The following is a 25,436-nucleotide window of genomic DNA, read 5'->3' as shown; positions in this document are numbered from 1 at the left end:
ACAATATGAAGGTAAACTAACACAAATATGGAATCTATATATACATAGAGAAACAATGAACACTCTAAAACCACTACATTAAAAATCTATTGCTTATTGTTTAATTGTTTACTCTAAGGTACAGTTCCTCTTTTATTTTTGTTGTAGAATGGACTAATAGCTGGCAAGAAAATTCTACATTCTATGTGTTAGACTTAGGCCCACAGGGGTATTTTGCAGATATCATTCAGAACACTGAGATGTATTAGCAGTAAAGTCAAAATTCACATTCCCCAACACCATCTTTTCAGATTCCCAGAGTGTCTGATCACTTCTACATTGTCCTCATCTAGAAAAATGAGTACAATTTTGATAATCACAATACACAGATGAAAAAAATAATATTGGTGCTCTGGAACATTCTGGGGATTAAGGGACTGTTCTACCCTTAACAGGTTGAAGAAATTGAACCTTTTAAGCTTGAACAGAGGAGATACGAGGGCACCTGATACAAGTATTCAATATCATCAAAGGCACTGATAAAGTCTATCCACAGATTTCTTCAGACTGAACAGTGAAACACAAACTAGGGCACACATGTGAAAATGCATCTACAACTGAAACAGATTACCTAAAGGGTTGTGTGTTGAAGCTGGTAGCCTGGCTTCTTTAAAAAAATGACTGGATGAGATCCTTGGATCAATCACCTACTACAATTACCAAACAGGCTAGATGGGCAGAATGGCCTCCTTTCATTTGTAACATTACTTATGTTTTTGAACTTTATAAATGACTACAGCAGATTTTTGTACAAAGTGAAGTATAGACACCTTTCAAAATGCCACACAGAAAACTAGCATCTCAGCATCCTTGGGCCCATACATTTCTATGCTAATTGAAAAATTCATACTTGCAACTCCTCTGTCTATGAGCTTTCAGCAATTCTCTATCCCCTTTGATGCTCTAAATGTCTTTGTTGTGTCATAAATATAGCACTCTGTCATGCTGACAATCCCCATCTTCAAAGGTCATACACTGAGACAATCTGCTTGTTCCCTACCAGCCAAAAATTCTGTTTCTGAAGCTTTGTCTCAAAGTATCCTTAGTAATTCTTTGGAAGGCTGCTCTGAGGAATAGAAGGACAGATAGGGATCCCTAACAAGATTCAATCTTTTTTTTTGCCTTGTGAACACTGACTTCAAGCAGTGTCAAACAGCTGATTGAACTCATTATTTTGCCTCTAATTTTTAAAAGGAAAGACCAAGACATTTATGTAAGGCCCAGGCATCTACATTAAAAAGGCAAGAGAATCCAGTCTGCAATATTTCACTATCTTATAATTACATTCACAACTGGTAAGGATTATAGGAGGGGGGAAGGAGAGTAATTAATGTATGAAAGTGGCCTAGAGTGCACATACTGTGCCTTCATCGACAGACCAAAGATCTCAGAGGTTTACCCAAGACACCCCTTGTTAAATCTGAAATATCTTCAGAAATATTTCATGCTCTAATTTACAATAATTTCTATGTGACTTTGGGTTGTCCAGTAAAAAATTAATGAAAGTTCTTTTTTGTTCTGCAGTGCTGTCGAAAGACTTTCCTTACTTCAGATATTTTCAAGTATACTCCTGATATAAAGACCAAGGCCCTAACCTAACTGCTTCCTCTTTTTTCCCTTAAAATGATATGCTCTCTTCCTTCTAAAGAATATTCAAAATGCAGTTTCAAAATCACTCTCCACGGCTTTCTTTCCCTTCATTTTGATGCATATCTGCATCAGCACTTGCTTATTATACTTAGAATTATTTTTCAGTTACTGTCTTCTAGGAAAGGTTTCAGGGTAAACTAATAATTGTTTCAACAAAGAAAGAAAAACCTATATAACTACATTTGTCACCACTCAACATTCCACTACATACTAGGTATGTAAAAAAGAAAGAATAACAAAAGTCTGAGTATTCTGCTTCAAGAAAAATTCTAAAATAAAATAAAATTAAAAGTCCAAGAATAAGAGTCATGGCATGTGCAATGATAGTTCTGTATCATCACATATTTTAAAAACGGCATCACCAAACTATAGCTGATGCTTTGATTTTGAGGTATATTTTCTGCATGACAGTGAGGGAAATTACTAAACACTTTGAAATAGACACACTTTGCTATTGCTGCCCTTAGCTCTAGTTACAAACTGGTAGAAAAGGATGTATTAAAAGTATCCTATAGAGATTACTTTTTCTCATCTAAAACATCTAAAAGAGCACTAGCAGATGTCACCAGGACTATAAATAAAGGTATAGCCATAATTCTGATATGTACTGTAGGAATAGAATTTTACTGGGTTAAAAGAAGTGAAATGGTACTATTCCCCATAAAGATAGTAAAGGCAACCTTGTAAAAATACAGAACTGAACACATGCCAATAATGTAACTTCTTAACCTCATGTAGCTGATGCTTCGTTATATCTTCTGTGAATATGTAAATTCAACATGTATTCATATATATTGAAAGAAATAAGAACTAAAGAAAAAAACTAAATGGAGTACAGATCTCTCCTTGAAACCAAGAACATAACAGTCATGGAAGCATGCTTTAACAGTTCAATGAGCTTCAAACTTACAAAACATTTTATAAGAAAAAAAGTAGAAATTGTCAGAAGAAAAGAAGATGTTTTTTTTTTAATTTGACTTAGAATTGATTTGAATCTAAAACCATTTTATGAAGGCTGAAATTAGGTTTAGTAAGAAGGATATTTTCTAAGGAAACAAAAAATACATTTGAGGACACGCATAACAAGCTAATGTCTGACTTCCAGACGTTTTACATAAATACAGATTTCAAATGGTATTATTTAGGCACAATCTCTCTATTACTAAAATCCCTTTTAGATCTACCACCTTCCTAAGTTTTACTCTATATTATTGACAGCACATCTTAGTAAGATCACTCAGAATTGGTGCACAGAGGAAATCTTGCCAAGAGAGGAGCAAATGGGATAGTTTTGAAACAGTAAAATATACCACACGTAAGATCTATTATGACCAGGTGCCACCACCCAGGACACTGGGGTGGACACCAAATGATGTAACAGGCAGCTCACTGCATCTCAGTCGCAAGATTATCACATAGCCAGCCTGAAGAGAGACCGCCGAGGAAAATGCAGCTGGGCTCTGGGAGTGGGGGCAGCCTCAAGGTGAAGGACAGTCCATCAGGACTTTGCCCTGGGGATTGCCCAGAGTGCATGCAGGCAGAGGGACTGTAACACAGGAAAGGAGTGGTGGAGGAGCAGGAGCAGGAAATGAGGAGCCACAAGGGTCTGGAGCTGTACTTGGTTCCATGGTGCAGTGCAGGGCTGAGGGGTCTGGCATTGAAGCTGGGCAGAATACTCCCAGTCACGTCGATCATCCACAGGGTTCAAGCTCTTAGAGGAGTCTACTCCCACTGTCAGGGCAGGCTAGGGAGATGTGCCACAGACCGGGCCAAGGGTTATTGTCTGGTGAGGTGTGTGTCCATAGCGGAGTACTGTCATCCAATCCATGCTCAGCAGCCAGGTAAAGCCCTGGAGTGCACAGCTGCAGGCAAAGCTCCCAGACAGAGCCCAAGAGAACCGAAAAACAGGAACAAGAAGGGCTCCGCTGGGACGGCGGAAGTTGTCTCAGGAGTGCAGTATTGAACGTCAATGCTGGACTGCCGAGGAGAGACTGATCAGGGTTTAAATACTCTCAGAGCAGCTGGTACTGCAAGAGTTTTCATAGTGGCCAGGTACTCTGTTTAAGCTGTTTCAATGGTGATCAGGGCAGAGTGGAGGCGTGGCCACTGGCAACTGCAACTGCAACACACCTTGCTGCATAACAGTGTGGTGAGCAGAACAATATCTATCCCTGCAAACGTACTTATTTACTGTGTTCTGTAAAACCCTCAATTCTAAGCTGTGTATGTCAAATAAAGGATTATACATGTTTAAAGTTTTGCAGTATTTATTTTACAAATATAAAGGGAAATTAATGCCTAATAAGATTTATTTCAAGCAGCTGACACCACCCATTAGACAATACTCAATGAGTTTTTTTACCTCACTATTACCCAAGAAACATTAATCAGCAGATGTGCAACTCAGCAGAAGGCGGCATTCCACCTGTAAAAAAATATACAGCCTAGGGACTGTGATTGAAGGCAAGAATGAGATTTCTCAATCACTGCAATGACTCTATAGACAGTTACTTTTTTGAGGAAGGAACTCCATTTCTGCCATTTCTGGAATGGTAATCATAAAACCTCTGCTAGTGCTACAAATGGAAAATCAAGCAAGCAAGGATGATAATTAAGTACAGCTTATTAAATATGATTAATTACTTTCATGACTCAGCAAACAATCCCATGCCTATATAACAATAGGATTGTGCTCAGGTATCAGACTCTCTGTCTGAAATATTAATCATGGAGCCAAATACAATCCTGGGACATATTTACCTTACTTTATCCAAAGAAACACACTTACAGGTTAGGTTGTATGTCAAAAACACACAGTCATGGTAAATTATAGCTTTTGTCCAATCACAATGCTACTGGAGACAGAACTGTCATTCTGCCTTATTGTAATTAAAAGAAAGCTCATTAATATTCATTACATTATTTTATTGCTGTCTTGAGGCAAAATGGAAAAAAGTCAAATAAAGTTGCATATTCCAACTTCTAACTTTAGTAGGAACTACACTACATACTCTACCTATCCACTTGAATCACGAGGATAGGATTAAAACATGAATTATGTATACTGTAAATAACTCCAGTTCAACTCGTTCTATACAAAATGGCCAAGACAGAGATACACTAGGAGCGCAGAAGAAATAGGCTTTGTCACTAGCTTAGTCATTATTGCAATGCTAAAATATGACATTTATTTAGGTGGACAATTTTTAAAGATGTACTGCTTCTCAATGTTAGAAAGTTGTATGCAAAAGAAATGCATGATACAATATATTTTTATAGAGGTCCTTCTTCATAAATGAAACATAACTATAGTGAGTTAACTTGGATTTTTAAAATATACTTTGGATGCTCTACCATTTAATCTCTTGAGAATGATGTTTAACGTATATATCGAGAACACCTACATGACTTTGAAAAAACTACAGAATTTAGTTGTTGAGATGAGAGAAAATGTGCATCGGGCAACAATGTCCTGGATAATCCATAAATGGTATTAAAAACCATCTCAAATCCTGCATGGGGTTTGTAACAGAGATTTTAAGTGATTCTGCAGGTGATAACTTAAGTTTTTAGGGGGAGGCAAAATTATACATTTTTGGTCTAAATTCAGAACATTACTTCTGACACCAATCCAACATAGTCCATTATTCAGACACCATCATTATAATGATGGTGGTGGTAACATTATATTATAATTATAATTTTGCTTCTCATTAAAAGGGACTGGGAAGCTAGTCAAGATTGATGGCATCATAGACGGAGCAAAGTTCTGGCAATTTGTAGAAAAACTTGCTTCAAACCTTAAACATCACCTTTCAGTGGCACAAAAATTCACCTTTCAGCTGGACAATGACCCAAAGAAGTAGGTTAAAGCTACACTGGAGTGTCTAAAGTATACAGTAGGAATAAATAAAGGTTTATTCCATGCTGAAAAGAGAAGAAAATAAACAACCTTTCAGCTCCACATTCTGGAATAGTCAAGTCAATTATTTTGCTTAAAATACCATTGTTACGACCCCAAGTGTCTAGGGGAAAAGGGGTGTAACATTTAGGATAATTCTTTTGGAAGCAGGGGGGTTTTGGTGAGGGACTAGGAAGCGTGATAACAAGAGTAAGGAACTAGAGTGGTGCCAAAGGAAAGAAAATAACAAACAAAAATGGAGCTGGCTAGGACAGTGAGGGAAAGCTAATCTGACTACAAAAGAAAACCCGAAACACACGGTCTTCGGCGTCTTCAACACCCTAGCTAACCTGCACTGACTACCCAAAACCATACAAGACAAATGGCACTCACCCGTACTAAACTAGTGTACTAATACAAAATCAACTAAGTGTGTAAGTGTACCCAACAACCTAAACTAACCTCATATACAAAAGTTCACACAAAAACACAAGTGAACCAGGAATACAAATAAGGGAAAACAAGAGTAATCAACAGGAGCAGGGTAGAAAAGAACACAAAAGTTGAACATGTAACACTGGGGCAAGGTAATGACAAAACAAGGATGAACACACAAACAAACAAAAGTACAAAGAAACTAACGTAAAACCAACAAAACAACAAAGCCGAAGCTATACGAAAATACACAAACACATAGCAAAACAAACCAACAAACGAACGAAGCCGAAGCAATAACCAGAAGCGAAGCGAAGCGAAGCGAAGCGATAACCAAATCCAAACGGGACCAAAGTCAAACAAAAGGCCTTTTCTTCCTGAAAGCCTCCATGTTATATAGTGAATAAAATGAGTTCTGATTGGCTGAGGGATGATTGATGATGACATCATATTGAAACAGTGGTGTGATGGTTGGCCAATGGGGAAGGGAGAACAATCAAGGGTCAGCAGTGTGGAACATAGAAAAAAACAAACACAGAACACACACTGAGACGTAACAACCATGATAATAACAAACTGTTTTATTAAATGAACAACTAATAGGTTTATTCCATGCTGAAGAGAAGAAAGAAAACACAACACAACGATTGTGTTTTCTTTCTTCTCTTTTCAGTATGAAATAAACCTATTACTTGTTCCTTTGCAGCCTAAGCAAGCAGCTAACCACCTGAACTGTTTTATTAAATACCTTTTTTGGGATGTTGGATGTTGATATCTGGTAAATTTAATTTTCTTTTAAATCAAATTAAAGATTAATCTTTTACATGTTTAATGTGACTAGATAGTTTTTATTCTATAATTTTGAGGTTCTCAAAAGTTTCAAAGAAGTACTGTACCTCTGAAGCTTTTAAATTTTAGAATATGATTGTTTCATAGTAAATATACAGTATTTGTTTAACCTATGAAACAATTATACAACCTAGTAAAACAAACTCTGATCTCTGTGATTATTTCATTATCACAACTCCAATTTACCTTCACTAATACAGAAAAAAAACTAAGAATATAATTTAAAACAATAATATAACTCAAAATACTGGTTTTTATATTTTCATATGACAAACACACCTGGTTATCCCCAGGGGTCTCACAGTCATTCAATCTGTGAGATAGTTCTTAATACCACCTGTCACTGTACTCAACATTTGGCTCTGTGGCCTTTAAATGTAAAAAAAGCTTGTTTTCTTGACAGTTCATAATTATTCTTGCCATTATAAAGCAGCAGGCCTGTTGTGATACATTTGCTGCTTTGTGTGACTTAGAAACCTCACCGTTTGAATTGAACAGCCTCTGTGACCATAGTGTCACCTCCAGTTTAAAAAGATCCATGCATCAGCACTTGCTCCAGGCTACTGATAAAATGTGTTGTTCCAGTATATCAGTGATAATTAGTTTAGAGGGACTAACATTATATTTGTCTTGCTTTTTCTAGCTATGTGTTTAAATGACCTTGGTGAATCCATACTCACTATTAGAAAAAAACTGTTATTGATAGACCATGGCTGTCCCTTACAATCTTTTCAGTCCCTAATAATATCCAACAGTAAGGAACTGAGCATTGCCTTTACTGGTATTAAAATAACTTGAATGATTTATCAAAGTTTCTAAAAACAAGTATACATAGTCTCAAAACCATTAACAAAATTTAATGATAAAACAGTGCTAGTCTCCCTAGCTAAGTTTTTTTCAGTTTCTTGCAATTCATGTACTGTTCATGCTGATATGTTGTTGAATTCAGAAACTAAACCGGAATTTAGAAATGAAAACTATAAGCATAGTGTTTGAAATTCACCAATTGAGATTATGACTATAAGGAATTATTTTTTTAATTTCTCTGAGATTTCATTACAAATGTACAAATTGGATTACTCATCAATTAATTTAAAGATAACTATATAACCTTACAACTAATGAAAATATAGACCTATAGATGATTTTGAGTCTTTATGTTATTTTATTGCCTGAAAAATGTCTCTTTTTTTACTTCTCTTTTCCCGGCTATATTCATAGCTGGAAAACAACAGCCTGAAGCAATTAGCTGCTGACTGATTTAGATTCAAAGTTAAATCATGTACTTTATAGCAAAAGTCCCTTCATCTAAGATAAAACAAAAGTTTCCATACATTAAAATTCCTATTTTTGTTATGAAAGTTTTCTAAACAGCTTGCTGTGCTGATGCTCAAAATCTGGTCCCCAAAGGGTGAGAAACATTGTAATAGTAGGCGCCACAGCTCTGTTGATGACCACCATATGGATGCCTAAGGCATAAACAGGGAGAACAGAAAAGAGAGCACAAGGGCTTAGAAAAGACTAAAGTCTTTCACCTGTGAGAAAGAAAAACAAGAAAGAAATGAAAATATGATGAAACAGGCAATTAAAACATCAGTTTGGGATACAGTATATGATAGAAAAAATAAGTGTTACCTTTTAAATTCTTCATTAGCAATTTAAATATCCTTTACCTTACCTTAAAGTGGAACAAATTGTGGTCCATCATAGTTGTGTTACTTAAACAATATACTGTGTGAGTTTAGTAGCTGACATTGTGGAAGGTCACATTTTCTTCTGATATCACTTTTGCAGTAACGACCCTGTCTGTAATGCAGATGACTTCATTTCCTTGAAGGTTTGAGAACCATCTGCTTTTGCTCCAGCCCCAATGCACAATGTGCACTATTTAGAGGCTTCATTTTGTACGTTTTCAACTGTCACCAGCTGCCTGCATCACATCACTGGGAATTCCCAGAGGTTACCACTAAAAAGCATGCAGGGTCTGTTGCAGCTATTACTCTCCTACCAACTAAGAGTGGGAGTGGTGAAATGTGAAAGCTTTTCTGTGTTCAGTCATCAGCCCTTCCTGAACCTGACCTGCATAGTGTAATGCAAGCAAACAATCTTCAATTCCTCTTACATGTAAAAAACCTAAAATAAGTCATAAACTAAATGTAATCATTTAAATCTAATAAAGTTTACAGAACATACCCATTAGTCAATTAATAACTAACCTTTTAGTTAATCAAATGTATTAAACCTTTCAGTTTACTTTCTCTTAATTAGTTCCCCTACCCATCACAGGTGAACAGAATATTTTTTTCTGTGATTTATTAAAATTCTTTGCATAGGGTACTCTGAACTTACAGGCATTACAGGGAATTTCTGAAATATATACTAAGATCTTAAATTACGAAATGCAGTCAATATCAAAAGAAAAAATGGAAAGGAATTTTGCAAGTCTTTTACCTAAATTTTGGCTACCATTCATTTTTTTTGGAGGGGGGGGGATATTTACAGCTCAAGAATTTCTTTAATCCCAAATTTAGCTGAAGGCTCAAGGCAATCTTGCATTGTCTTTGTTGATCACCATGCATAGTGTTTTGATGTATTTTTAAATAAAAGACAACAATAAAACAACAGAAAGCACACACATAAGTCTCTGGAAAAGGATATGTTTCATGTTCTGTATTTTTACACACTTCTCTATTTGTGTTAGACTTTATTTAACAACTGCTCCACAAGGAATCTAGCCATTAATTATTTTGCATCTTATAATTCAAAACTGGATACACTAATCCATGTTAATAAGAAATGTTTATAAATAATGCTAGTGAAAAAGCCCAGATATTTCAAAATTGAATGAATTGAAATGAATTATAGAGGCATTGTAAATCTTCCCTATTATACAACATGTATCCCAAATGTGAGATTATTAATTTAATGCGTTACAATCCAATTATACAGTACTAATCATTTTAGCGTAATAATCATCTTAGTATAAATAAATATTAAACCAGGCAGTGATCACTATAGCTACTACAGAATGCTTATGATCTTATTTGTTAAGCTTGACATAAATCTTTTTTTGAGATGCTCAAATTATAAGAATTTAAAATGTGTATAAAACAAATTCAGTTATGGAACAAAAAATAGTTCTTACTGTAAAACATGATTATTCATAAAACTGTTTTTCTATACCAATTCATCCTTTGCAAATAACCACTTAAAATTGTTTTCAACTAAGGACCTTAACATAATTTGTGTAGAGTTACTTGTCCCTACTTCTGTCTACCTTAAATTTTTTTTTTTACTGTTTTGATGTCTGAATGACTATTTTGTGGTCTGAAGTAATATCTTCAATAATATGCATTTGTCTCTTGATCTACAGTATATATCGGATCCTTCAAGGAATCAAAGATCATTTTTCAGTGAGTGAACCTCCTAGCTATGACTGATGTTTTAATCCAGTGTGTTCATCGACAATGCATTAGTGATTTATTATAAAGCATCAGTACAAGTACCTCTCCTTCTTGTGCAAATAGTACGTATATTTTGTGCCTTAGAAGTCTATTCTGAGAGGACTCATTTTTTAGATTAACAATGATGAGCTGTTGAAATGTTTTGAGCAAATGATTATAACACTATGACTATATCATGAGAAATGAATTGTTGTTTGTTTGATTTTGGATCCATACCAGATTGCATGTTTATTGTACCTGTCTGAGCTAACTCACTTCCATTCTGTTTTTGACTTGCCGGATCGCTGGACATTGGGCTTTAAGCCTTGCAATTCTAAACAGGGACACCTACCCACTGTAGATGTGTTAATAGTCATTTTCTGTTTATATAAATGTACTGGATTTGTATCTGTTTTGTTAGTGGGGTTTGGAAAGTATTAGTTGGCCTCAAAGGCTTAAAGGGTACCGTGCCAGTCAGTCATGTCATTAGCCAACTATGATTTCAGGATAGGGTTGGAATTGGTAAGTCATGTCTCTTTCATGTTTGTAAAACAGTGTCTCCTCTGGGCTCCACTCCTGTTGGTGCTGCCTCCCCACTGGAGTCTGAAAAGCAACTGCTATGACTGGCTCTGCAGGTAGGTTTGCTACCAACTTATTTATTCTCTCCCAAGCAGTTGATTGGAGGGAGTCATTTTTATGCGATTCCAAATTTGGTGGAAATAGAATAAAAAATTGCCCCCATTACCTGTAAAGCACTTTGATTGGAGTGTCCAGAAAAGTTCTATATAAATGTAAGGAATTATTATTATTAACTGTTTGGCTCTGGCTGAAATGAAAATCAACAATGTGTGTGTCACCAGGACCAGGATTGGGAACCACTGAAGTAGAGGCTCTGTGACTCTGTAATATGCTCAAAATAGCCTTTAGTGGGCTTTTGCCAGCAGCCATATCACCCTGCAACTCACAACTGGCAACCCACTGAAGCTAAGCAGGTGTGAGCCTGGTCAGTACCTGGATGGGAGACCTCCTGGGAAAAAAAACTAAGGTTGCTGCTGGAAGAGGTGTTAGTGGGGCCAGCAGGGGGTGCTCACCCTGTGGTCCATGTGGGTCCTAATGCCCCAGTATAGTGATGGGGACACTATACTGTAAACAGGCGCCGTCCTTCGGATGAGACGTAAAACCGAGGTCCTGACTCTCTGTGGTCATTAAAAATCCCAGGGTGCTTCTCGAAAAGAGTAGGGGTGTAACCCCGGTGTCCTGGCCAAATTTCCAATTGGCCCTTACCAATCATGGCCTCCTAATAATCCCCTTCTATGAATTGGCAACATTACTCTGCTCTCCTCCCCACTGATAGCTGATGTGTGGTGAGCGTTCTGGCGCACTATGGCTGCCGTCGCATCATCCAGGTGGATGCTGCACATTGGTGGTGGTGGAGGGGAGTCCCCATTACCTGTAAAGCGCTTTGAGTGGAGTGTCCAGAAAAGCGCTATATAAGTGTAAGCAATTATTAATTATTATTATTTTGTTGAATAGGGCACTTTTTTAACACTACAGGCCGCCCTATAATGTTTTTGACCATTTTTTTCACACTTTGACACTTTCATAGAAGCTGACCCCTTAACAGAGATCCCAAGTGGTATAATTTACAGTATTGAGTCTCTCATGTATCTTTCAAATACACCCGCTCTTACTTAAACTGCTTGAGTAAGTTTTAACTGTGTTCCTGTTCGTTTAGCCTTCTTTTATCTGAAGTAAGTTGTTGGGGAGAATTGTTCATATTTTTTTTGCAAATTTAAGTGGTTGGCCAGCTCTCATCCTATACTAAACAAATCTCAGAAGATGGCCTAGTCTACAAAAACATTAAGGCCATTATATTAAAAGACACCTAATTTTTTTCTAAGAATTTTTAAGAACAAAACATACAGAGTCATCATTCAAACTAGAACAGATCTAAAGTAAAAAAAAATATTCACTGCTGTCAAGGTCTAAATGCAAATAAAGAAAGAATCTCTATAAGACAAAGACAAGGCAAAGCTAATTCTCTGCAAGTCTGCAAGGAAGGGTCTACATTTTAGTTATAGGCAATACTGCTCTGATAATGATTCATCACCTGCAGCTACTACTGTACATATGGTTTTGCAGTAAAGCCTTTACTGTTCTGAATATCACACTTTGTTATTTGAATTAAACTCAGCATTGCTAATTAACAATCAGGGTAGAACCTTAGAGACAGCCTTAAGATACTATACACATCAAGGTAATTTTCTTAATTTTTTCAATTACTTTTCTCTGTATTTTTGGAGGGAACCAGAGTTCACAAACTGTTAGAACGACAGATTTGGTAACGTTAGAATTCCGGCATCTGTTTTGAAAGTATTTTCATAGTTCCTAAATCTTAATCACAAACAAGAATTAAGGATAAATGCATCTTGCCACTTCAAAATATCATGTTAACCACTTGAAAAAATCAATGCAATAGGTATGCTCTGTGTTGATTTGATAGAATAGACTGTTTTGGAGCTAAACTTACCATAGTCTTCCTGAAAGCTTTGAAATTTAATGGAATTATCATAGTATTATTGATCAATAGCACAACATGATGATCAAATGGTTACAGAACCATGCAAGTTATTTAAAGAGACTTGAATTGAATGATAGATGCTGCTTTATGAATTTAATAAAATGAACTAACACTATTTGCAAATGGGAGTAATATAGCTTGAGCAAAACAGAGGAAATAAAAAACTGAGTTTAAAGTAGCAATAAAAGGCAATACAAAATAATATTAAAAGGATTACCTTAACAACAAAACACTGTAAATAAAGATTAACAAGATACATTTTAGACACAAGATCTTAGGTGTATTAAGAAATATTCATTGGAATGATGCAAAAACTGACTTGTTAAAGATGATACAGGGCACTGACATATTCTGTGCTATATTTACTCCTTTGACTCTGTCAAGTTGTGACACATACTGAAAAATGGGTTTACTTGTCATTTGCACCCTAAAGTATCAAATTTTATAGGTCTTGGAGTAAAAATACAACACTGGTAATGCCTATCAAAAACCAGAAATAACTACAGCACATAAGAAAAACATCTTTACAGTTCTATTAAAAAAATACAGTGTATTTATAATATAAATATACATGTGCAGTGTGCACTATTTATAGGCTTCATTTTGTACACTGTCACCAGCTGCCTATCACACATCGCTCTGAATTTCCAGAGAATACTAAAAGACACTAAAAGATATTTATGTTATGGTATTTGCAAACATGCATGAATTTGCAGTTTATGATATTATGGTTAAGGATTAATGTGTTTACATAGATTCCTGAACCTTTTACAGAGGTGAATTTCACCTTTAGGCACCTTATATATTTTTGCTCTTGTAGTCTCTAGTGCTACAGTGTGTGACTGACTTGCCTTGTGCACAGTATAAAGTAAGAAAATAACCTTGAGCAATTTAATGGCATTTAAAGTTATTAGCTCAAATATGCTGAGTGTGCAGAAGGTTCAGCAATGCCATGGTCTACTGAGCATCCCAAATCTTAAAAGAACCTGTTCCATCTACTTTTTTATCCCTTTAGAAACAGATTTAGCACAAAACAACCAACCCTGCATATTTTAAATAACTGCCTACAGCTGCACATGAGAAAAAAAACATGAGGATCTTTTATTGTTCATAAAAATAAGACAACAGAAGTCACTTTTAGTTTCATTTTCAGGGACATAGTAGAAATCCTAAAAGAATAACCAAAAAATAATTTAAAATTAAAAAGCTTCAAAGCTACTCCTTTGAATCTTTTAAGGATTTTAAAAATATTTAATACATATTCTCTAGTCACAATTAACAAGTATACAATTAATCATATTTAATTTACTATTATCAACATATTCCTGAGAGAAAAAAATCACCATTTGCATACAGTATAACGAAAAACAGAATTTGCCAGCCATAGCAGACCTGTGTCTTTCATAATATTCCTGTATCATTCCTGTCATAGCATCACATCTTTACAACTCCCACAGAAGAAAGACAACAGAAACGAAACTCATCCAGAAACTAGGTTCACACCTTCCCCCTTCTCTCAATGATACTTAGTTTTGTGTAATCTTCTCTATTCTCATGCAGGTTTTGACTTCACACCTTTCTTCACCCCTCTCCACTTTGCACTTCATGAGTGGCCTCTCTGCCTCTCCCCTCTCCCTCCTCCTCCACTTTTCCAGCTTTTTGTTCTCCTGTGCTATTTAATCTTTGACGTCTACCCTGTCATTCTCACACCTGAAGAAGGCTCCACGGCCGAAACATTGTTAGTTTCTTTTCAGCATGGAATAAACCCGTTACCTGTTCCTTTGCAGCCTACGAATGCTGACGCAGCTACCTACTTGAACATCTTTACAAAAGTCTTACATAATAAATCCAAATACTGTACAGTATATCTGAATGATAATTTCTAATGTGCTGATCCATATCAGTGACAGACATCTCAACCTTTCAAAGCAAAGGAGGAAACCTGCACTTTGTGGTGTAATGGTATTGCATAGAAACAAAGTTGAGACTTTCTGTGAGTTGAGACATCAGGGTCCAAGGCCCCAGCACTGCGAGGCAGTAAATGTTAACCACCTATTAAATATAATCAATATGCCACCCTATATCTTCAAGTTCATGTTTATTGTCATTATATTCATAGACAGGTACAGTATACGGTACAACGAAATGCTATTTAGCTAGCTATCAGATGGTAAATTGTGCAAAACAGAAGATAGAGACAACAGGCAATGTGCAAAACAACAACAGTTGTGCAAAATCATACGTCAACAGAATGAAATAAATGATACAAAATGATGGAGAGTAAATGTCTTGACATGTGAGGTAGAGGTAGATTTCAATGTGTGTTTGAGTTTTGAAAAAGAGAGAAGGCACTGTAAGGGTTCAGAACACAGGTGAGAGTGGGTGGGAGTTTAATAGTTTTATAGTACAAGGGTAAAAACTGTCTCTGGGTCTGGTAGTCTGGGCCCAAATGCTCCGGTACCATTTTCCAGATGGTAGAGAGTCAAACAGTCTGTATGTGGGGTATTTGATGATGCTTAGAGCTTTTCTCAAGCACTGTCTGTCATAAATGTACTGTGGATGGGAGAGCCACCCTGGTGATGGACTTGACTCCAGTGATTACTTTAAACCATAATTTATTTTTAGAATTCTTTACAAATTCATAATTTGTGATTTTGTCATTTCATGTTTTTGTCAAGTTATGCATTTAAACTAGTGCAATAAGACGTATGAAACAAATTGACCCATGAAACCTTATACAAGAACTAGGAGTTAACTGATTATACTCCCAAAACAAAGCAGTTTATGACGCATAGACATTATCCCTAAAACTAAATGCGAAGCCACCGGCGTTACAAAACAACAATCCAAGTCTGCAGATATTTAAAATACTTAACATTACAATTTCAAAATGAACAATAAAACCTGAACTATTCATCATGCATCATATATATACATACAGTACAGTATATATACAGTATGAGAAAACTCAGACAGAATTAGAATAGAGATAAAAATGTTGTGTTTTATTTGCTTGCATTTCAAGTGCTACCTAGTGGAAAAGGCAGAATGATATTGAGCACATTAGGTAATTCATTTACACATCCATAAACCATGCATATTAACCAGTTTCATTGAATATTTACTTGAATTACACATAATTCTGCAAAAAATAGCACACTGGGAATTACTGTGCATATGTGCATATAGATATGTTTATTATGTATTCATCTATTTACATTGTCTCACACAGAGTATTTTTTTACTAAGTCTAACTTTTAGTAAATCTAACTAGTATGGACTATGTAACACATTTTAAAAAGCTATAGTTATGTAAGACCTAAATACTGTATTTCTAAGAAACACACATATGAATTTTATCATTCAATAGGTGCTAAAAGGATTTCCATTTCTATTAACCAGAACCAAATCTGGTACTTGTCAGTATTGTTTTTCTTTTTTTCAATTACACTAAGATTTGTGTTTGGTCCACTACTCTTAAGTATTGCATTAGTATTTAAAAAAGAATAAAATGAGTAAGGTTTATGGGCCTCCTACACACAAGAGGCTTCCAAAAACATAAAACATCCTTTGATTTTAATGAGGAATCATCTGGGATGCTTAATCTCTAAGATGTACTTTATTAATTGCTACCACTGAAACAGTAGTGTCTAGCAAACACTTAATTGGGCGATACAGCCATAAAATCCACATACAAGGAGAAGCTCAATAAGATATAAATCATGGAACTGTGTATACCAATGTTAGTGGTTCCAAGTTATCTTTTTTAGGTGCAAGATGGGGCCATGATAATATACTTATTTACTGCCACAATGACAAAATCATATTTTCTGATTAAGGATTCTCATTCTGCATTAAATAGGCTTATATTGTTCCTTACCTGTTTCACATCTGATGCCAGTAAAACCTTGCTGACAGATACAAATGTTCGGAGAAATACAGGTGCCCCCATTTTGACATCCATCTTCGCAGAAAGCTAAGCAATGAACCATAAAAAATATTATTCTAAAATTCCACATGAATAAAAAAAATTATCCCCACCTAGTGCATTTGTATTATTATTTCTCTCTGTTTCTCTATTTTGGACACTATAACAAATTACGTAACTGTAGATAGACATTACAGAAATCTGTCTATTAAATTGTCATTTACACTTTGATCCATATTTTTCTAACTGCCTCTGTGAGGACTTCTCAATACTAAGGACACATGGTTTACTTAAGTGCTTTACAAGTCCTATACAATTGGCCTCTACAGTATACAGTATACTGTACAGTAGGTCAGAAAATCCTTTGTATTTATGTCTGACAGAGCAGAGAACAGGATGGTTTTCATGTTGTGTTTACTTTTCTGACATACAGAAAAACAAAATGGTGGACAAAAAATAAATCGGTGGACAAGAAATGGGTTTAATGTAAAATATTGATTGAATTCTCTTACCTTTGCATAGAGTACCATTACCAGTGTATCCGGGTTTACATGTACAACTGTGGCCTCCTACAGTGTTGAAACACAAAGCATTTTCATCACAGCTGTGTTGTCCAGTCATACACTCATCATGCTCTGAAATAAGAAAGACAATCAGGAATGTAACAGTTGCCATCCATTGCTTTCATTTGCAATTTCTAATCGGACTTTGTCAAGAAAGTAATAATTTGTGTGTACAATTCTAATTCTAGTTTACCAAAAAAACTTTTTTGTTTATCTTGTAAAAATATTCAAGCCTTGGATGTAAAAAAATGTAGTTCTGAGCATTCATTTTAGAATTTAGTAACAAAGGGACAGAACTGATTGGGTAATACACATAAATATAAATTAGATATACTGTACTGTATACTGTATATAAATTATAAAAAAACATATTTTGGAACAGAATACTTTATCAATTTCTGACTTCAGCAAATTTTAGATTTATAAAGTCCCCTTACTAATTGTTATTAAATACACAATTTACAAAGAAAAAAAATAACATTTTGATTCAATCCAAACAGTCATCCTACATTTTGCATTTTGGACAGTTCTATCTTTTCTGCCTGTTGTTTACCATCCTATGTATTTTCTATGGGATTCCCATTTCTGAAAATTTAAACTCACAATTTACGAATACACTCCAACTGACCATTAGTGAGATCTTAATCCCACAAGGGATACAGCTTCAATCCATGCTGCTTGGTGCTGCAGATGCTTTCATGAATATTGCTGTTTGAAATTTTGAGCCATAGAGCCTACAGCCATTAGTCTCTGAATTCTGCACTAAAACATTATTAAAGCAAGAATTTAAAAACATTAAGTAATGTAAAAATGTGAGTCAATGGTCCTAGGTGTATGAGGCTGATAAATTATGTAAAAACACAATAAAACACAGCCAGTAAAATATATTTTCCCTTTCTTTAAAGCATTTTGTAACAACAGATATTTTAGGTCACAGCATTACACCATTAATGTAGAACATTATATGTTTCACATCAGTATTAAGAACATGATTATTTGTATGTGCCCCAAATGTGAAATTGACACATTTTGAATAAATCAGCTGCAGTCCCTATTGCAGTGCAGGATAAATTTATACAACACTCACATGACATACAATAGGCCAGGCAATTGTTTTCACCCTACAGTATGTAACCATGAGGACAACAGAAGAGCTAGAATAAGACAGATGGAGGGTTGATTTAGCACTCACTTACAAATCCCATGCTTACCCATTCCCAACAAAATGCAGGGGTCTCTTTTGCTCAGTGGCGAGCATCACACTCCACAGCCACATGACTAACAGACAGTTCCCCTTAAAGGAATCCCAGCTGTCCCTACCAAATTCAAACCAGCAAATTCTGAACTATAATGCACACCATAATCTCCAAGCAAGATTTTAACTGGCCAGGCTACATTTGAACAACACATATTTGTGTTAGGCATTTACTAATTATTTAATCCTTTAGAAGTCAGATAATTATTTGCCTTTTGGAAGCACAATTATTGCTTTGAGTCATTGACAGTATGTACGGTAGTATTCAGAAAAAGGTGAGCCTGTTTTAATTGTATACAGTATCTGTCATTAACTGGAAAATGACAGATTGTTACATTAATATATGTAACAGGCTGTTACATTAATATATAAGTCCTTATGCCATCTTTATAATGAACATTAAAGGCCTTTTTAAGCATATAGCACAGCTCTGTATACTCCTCATTTAACTGTATTATTTTTTTGAATTTATACCTCATAGGCACAGTATTAGATAAAGGCTAGTCAAATAGTAATGTATTGCTGTATATTCTCTGGCATTTGTAATCTTGTATTTTTCATCAGTTCATTCATTCATTTTCTAACCACTTCTTTCAACTCACGGTCACTGAGGAACCGAAGCCTATCGGCGCAAGGCAGGATACACCCTAGATGGGACACCAGTCCATCTTAGGGCATCAAAGGGCAGACACACAAACACAGACAAGCACACACTCCCACCTACAGTAGGGCCAATTTTCTAGAGAATAATTATCCTGCCAGTATGTTTTTGAACCATGGGAGGATACTGGAGCACCCAGAGAACAGAAACTCATCCAGAGAACAAAATCCATGCTGATACAGTAGCACCCAAGGTCTAGAATTTAACCCTGGGCCCCAGCACCACAAAACAGCACTGTTTCACTGTGCTGTGCATTTTGTATTTTTATTTTCTCCAAAATTATTTAGTAAAATATAGAATTGTTTCTTTAGGAGTCATATTTTCAGATTGAAAAACAATATGTTGGTTATTTGGATTCACCCATGAATTTCATAAGGCCTTAGCAATGACCATGAAAACAAAGACATTTCATAATATTAAAAAATATTACTGCTTCAAATATTTTGTCATAATTTTAGTTTTGTCTTCATTTTATTGAGTAATTAGGCAATAATATACTTATCAATGAGTTGTGTGTTCTCAAAACTTAAGATAATTTTGACAATTATTTATTAAAATGAATTCATTGTCTTGCATATGGTGCTTTAATCCAGCATCTTTAGATGTTGTTTAGGAACAAGCAGAGGTTAATGCTGAGAAGTGAGAAGAAAAAACATTTAATTTGCAGAGCAGGTGAGCAAAGGAGAAATGGAGAGATCAGAAATATAAGGTAAAAGCATGGGAGAGAAAGGTGAAAGAAATAAAACAGTAGGTACAGGTAGAGGGTTGAAAACTGAGCTAAACATATTGAAATTCTGAAGATGAATTCCAGTTGAAAAGTGGAAGGCAGGGAGGGATATGGAATGAAAAATGAATTGAGATAGAAAAATAGGTAAGCATTGTGTTGAGTGTTGCTGGGAATATATGAACCAAGACTAAGGAAATTTGTGACTTTCTGATGTCTTGATTACACATGAAAAGACAGACACAAAGATCAGTGTAACCTTGGTCAAGAGGGATAAAATGGAGGACTGTTTGTTTGTAGAGATACAGTGTTTGATACTTAATGTCTCACGTTCCCTGAAAGGGTTGACCAGTTTTCTTCCTGTTTCAACAATGTGAATGAGAACTGCATGAAATAAGTTTGCATGATCAAGGTACCAGGAAATAGGGATCCTGGAAAGGCTGCAGCAATCCCAAGTTTGACAAACTCGCATTATGATAAATTCTGTTTCATGTTGACAAAATTTACTCTGAAAAAAATGTTCTACAGCATACCTGTGGTCTTTGTGGTTTTTGAGTTTTAATCACACAGATCATATACTAATCATTTCTGTCTGTCACAGTTGCTGGTCATTATAACAATAACATAAGTGCAAAACCATTAAATTGAAAATTTTAAATTACTGTTCTGTTTGACAAAGTACAGGTAGCTGTACAAAACTGTATTTTAGACGTCTTTGTAAATTCCTCAGTTGAAAAAAAGCAAAAGCCAACACAAATACAATTACCAGGGATGCTTGTTCAAGGACCAATTCAAGTGCACAATCACTGAAATGATCATGAATTGTTATGGCAGGACAAGAAGCAAGCTGTTAATATAACGAAACCCTCAACTGACACCAACTTGAAGCAATTTTTTAAGGAGAAATGGACCAAAATTGTCACGGACGTCCAAAGGGACTAACCGTGGGGAGCAGGAGAGCGGAAAAAGACCCATATGCGTAGCGGCGAGACGGGAAAAAGGCCCGGGCTCATTAGTGCAAAGAGTTCAGGAATGCCGTATAGAAACCTATGCCCTCAGGGAGTGGACGTGGGGCGCCCTGGTGCTAGGCGGGTCTCAGGACATCCGAACGTCAATGCTGAGCGAGGACAGAGTGCAAGACCCGGAAATATATAGCCCAAGGGAAAGAGAGGGACAGGAAGGACAGCAGACCGGAAACTAGGGACAGGACAGAGAAGGAGCGCCCTCTGGCTGCAGAGGGCGTGACAAAAATTAATAAAAGCGGATGCAAGAAACTGATAGACAGATATGGGGAACAACTAGCTGAAATCATTGCTACTAAGTAAGATTGCTGTGCAAGGAGTGTTTAAGGTATAAAATACACAAGAATATGGACCAGCCTAGGGAGTTCACAAACCTTTTTCTGAGCACTGTAAGCGTGTAAGGAGTAATATTCACATTATTAAGACAGGTTGTTTTGGCCATGGCTATACTCCGTTGGGCCCCTGAGCAAGGCCCTTAACCTCAACGGCTCCAGGGGCACTGTACAATGGCTGACCCTGCGCTCTGACCCCAAGCTTCTCTCTCCCTGTCTGTGTGTCTGTGTCTCATGGACAGCAAGCTAATAGGGCTTATAAAATGATCTTATCTTATCTTATTTTGTTGTAGGGGTTTTTGTGAATTTACTGGGACAATGTATTAATTGTAGCAGTAAATCAGGACGTGATTCTTTTATGGCTACCAGAAAACCAATTGTCAGAACAGTTAGCGACACACGCGGCTTCAATACACCGAACGCATTTAACGTGCATATAAAAACATATAACAGTCTACCTGGATACAGATGACAGATTTTATTTTGAGGGTGACCAAAATTAAAGATATTTAATCATGAAGAGCTACAAAACAAGGAATATGCATTCAGTATACCATTCAGCTATACCGTTTTGTTAATCAGTCTCATGAATACAAATTCTACAGTAGATACTCAAAAGTAAATATAAACTTGTGTTGAGATACAGTTGAATTCTTGAGTTAGCAACGCAGAATAATGGGCTACTTATCCAGATATGGATTTGTATTTCCTGAGGCACGAACACAAAGACCCGCTGGCAGGCTCTGTTGCAGTGGTGTCCAATCAGCTTCCTCGGGCCCGGTTCTGGCTCGGTTTGAAACCAAAGCTCTGAGTCGTGGAAGAAGAAAGGAGAGATTTCTGCTGCTGCAGCGTGCTAGACAGCATTCTCTCCAAGGACCTACTAATAGCGTGGCTGATTAGTAGTTCTCTGTGCACAGCTGGTGACTGCGGTCCAAGCAAACACTCTTTGGGGGGGAAGGAACTCGGTTTGCTTCCAGCGTAGAGCTACGGCTATATAAAAACTTATGCAGATTGTTGACAAAGAGTCCAACTTGGCGTTCACGGTGGCGCCAGCAATTCACGAGGGCGGCTGCAGGCAAAACCTTGGGTAGATCTGTCTTTACATACGAGCTTCCTCTGGCCTAATTCTTGGAACAAGTGTGAGTACTAGCACTCACACAACACTGGCAGTCATGTGATTGTCCAAGTTAAGCACGAGAACAGACAGAGTAGCAAGGTCTGAGGCCTGTGCATCTGTTTTTAACGAGGAACAACATGGTTGTTGATTACAATTAATAATAATTATAATTATAATTAATAGATTGGTCGAGAGTTTGGCAGGCATTCAGGACCCACACGCTCTGCAGGTTCCTGACTGGTTGGTTCCTTCTAGGGATGAGTAACAATGAACTCTGACCCAAGGACTGCAATCCACATGTTTTTAAGAATCTCAGAGACAGATAGGTGCCAGGAATGGCCATTGATCATGATAGTTGGGCCACCTCCCCATTCTTGGATGGTTCCTTATCAGTAAGAAAACACTTTAAATCAGAAAACACATGGATTGGCTTCTGTGTGTCCTGCACCACAGAGATGAGAGAGAGTGGCCTCTGGACGAGCCATGGCAATACTTAATCCTGTTTTATTAATAAGCATTGCCTCTACAATGTACAGTATAAGGAGAGCATTCATGTTCTTTAAAAGCTTAAAAGCAACTTACTGTATACGCTGTAGAATAAAGAAAGTATGTTCATTTGGAAATGCTTTCCAAACCAAAAGACCGAATTTGAAAAATTTAGGAAAACATGAACATTTTTAATGTATTTTTTTTCACAGACAAAAATCAGTTTTTACAATTATCTTGCACTTTAAAAATGTATTACGTGACTATATTTGATTTAGAGATATGATTATGCTGTTATAAAAGTTGCGTGAGTTTATCATATAGTATTCCTTACCAAATACTGAAGCAGATATAAATGTGTTTTCATCAATTAAAATGACCTTTACAAAATGGTTTTGAAGAACAAATTGATAAAGTTTACTCTGTTTATTATCAGGACTAAGTACTGTATGCATCAAAAGGTGACTTCAAATTGTAAAACACAAGAGGTCAATAGTTGCTCAAAATGACCTGAGCAAAGTCACACAGCAAAGGCATAAATAATAAAATCAGAAGCTTTACAATCCAGTTGCCTTCACAACCATAAAATACAGCTCATCTTTGACAAATCAGGCCATGGACTACATCCTTGATTAAATCCATCACTCACATTCATCCTGTTGGATAGACTGGTTCTCTTTTATGTAAATTTTAACATTTTAAAATCTATATTCCTTGAGTTTCCTTTTTTCTCTTTAATACTATTATTTCTGTCTGTGATGGCATCATGGGTATGAACATTGTGTACAGCAGCTGCAGACTAAGCACTTCAAAGTTAACTACTTGTGACAGCAGGCATGTCCTATGCCCATCGCAGTCACCAAGCTGTGACAGGAAAAATGACACCAATTACCTTCTATAATTACAATTTCTAACAACAACCTCCCTTGTGAACTCTGAATGGGCTCTTGAGTTTCCCTGCTTTGAAAACAGCACTGTCATTTGAAAATCAATTGTATTTTTGTTTTACTAGGAACATTTACTTGTTACCTGGTAAGATTTTAAAAGATAAAAACAACATTAAGTGATACATTAAGTGGTCATCATGACACCACTATTTTTAATTGTTCCTTTTTTCTTTTATGTTTATGTAGTTATTTTCTTTGATTTATGTTTTGCTTTGCACTGTTGCAATTCCCCATGCCAGACAGTTCTGAATCAACAGCAGCTATGCAGTATACATATTCATAGAGCTAGTCACTATCAAATAGCCGGGTCCAAATGATTAAAATATGTATATTAGATGCTCAGTCATACTATGTAATCCTCTTGAGTTTAAGATGCTATCCAGTGTGGACTTATTCTTTACTTCAGAACAACTAGCTGGGGGGAGGACAAGTAGCAACAATTATAATGTGTTCTTTCTATACAGACCAAGGGAATATTGTGTATTATAATCTTAAATTAAATCAATTTACAGTTGTAACCTAAACAAGTCTAATTGAAAAAGTGTTTAAAAAAATGCAACAACGCTCAGCTTACCCTGTCCTTCTCAAAAGAAATGTTAAAATATTACTTATGATCCTTATGATCTCTTATATTGGAAATATAAATGATTCATTCTCAACAAGCATATTTATCCTTTATGGGCATAATTATATACAGTAGGTAAGGTACATTTGGCAAAATATCTGACCATAACCTGAAATACTTCTCTTTTTGGAAACTAAAATATCAAAGTCCATTAATGTTCTATGCTGTTGATTTTGCATGATTTGGGGATGTATAATTTTCCAGTTCTTTATCATTACAATTGTGGATGAAACACATAGTGAAACCACAAACTGTTAAACAAATCATAAAAACAGTTTTGTCTACGTGTAACCAGGTGATTTGGGCGGCACAGGAGTCAAGAATAGTGCCTTAGGTACCTTGGGGTAGTTAGACCCTTGTGACCAACTTGTTGTACTCCCAGCTTCTCTATTCTCTATTTTTTGTTAGAAAATAAACTTTTAAAAACAACAATTTGAACCAATTTGGTGGTACAGTTTCTGACAACCACATGCAGCTGTGGTAATTTAAGAATTCACTGTGCAACCTGGCAATTTTAAAGAGTAGTGCAGTCCAGTATCAAATTATTCATAAAATTAAAAAAAGCAGTGACGCACTGCTGTCTGCAGCACTTTGGTACCAACTGCAGTATACTGTCCTGACACCTCACGCATTCTAGCATCTGTATAATGAAAGTGACTTGTGAATGATAAAGGAATAAGAACATATGACTATCCCCATGCTCATTTTTAAGCTTCTGATCATGGTGATTGTGAGCTGGAAATCATCTAAGTAATCTCAGCCTTCCCTGACACTCTGCTTCAGTGGTGGAAGGCAAGCGCTCTTATCTGAGGATTAAAGCTGCTGAGCAACCATGTACCCTAAAGCCCTAAAGCTAATAAAATTAAACAAGTAGCAAA

At 36.1% G+C, this 25,436-nt stretch overlaps 1 protein-coding gene across 1 annotated transcript in view; it reads right to left on the bottom strand.

Moving 5' to 3' along the window:
• The window catches only part of LOC148654888 (protein kinase C-binding protein NELL2-like), a 127,089-nt gene that overhangs the window by 21,589 nt on the left and 80,064 nt on the right, over nt 1–25,436 (bottom strand). The window contains exons 14-15 of the mRNA XM_088644789.1: nt 17,339–17,461; nt 16,779–16,874 (exon numbers count right to left, since the gene is read on the bottom strand). Of these exons, the coding sequence (XP_088500915.1) occupies nt 16,779–16,874; nt 17,339–17,461 (219 nt within the window). The remainder of the gene's footprint in view (nt 1–16,778; nt 16,875–17,338; nt 17,462–25,436) is intronic.

Source organism: Lepisosteus platostomus, chromosome 9 (assembly GCF_059453375.1).
Source record: "Lepisosteus platostomus isolate fLepPlt1 chromosome 9, fLepPlt1.hap1, whole genome shotgun sequence".
Classification (NCBI taxonomy): Eukaryota; Metazoa; Chordata; class Actinopteri; order Semionotiformes; family Lepisosteidae; genus Lepisosteus; species Lepisosteus platostomus.
Note: the sequence above shows the minus strand (reverse complement) of the source record. Positions and strands in the feature narration are given on the sequence as shown.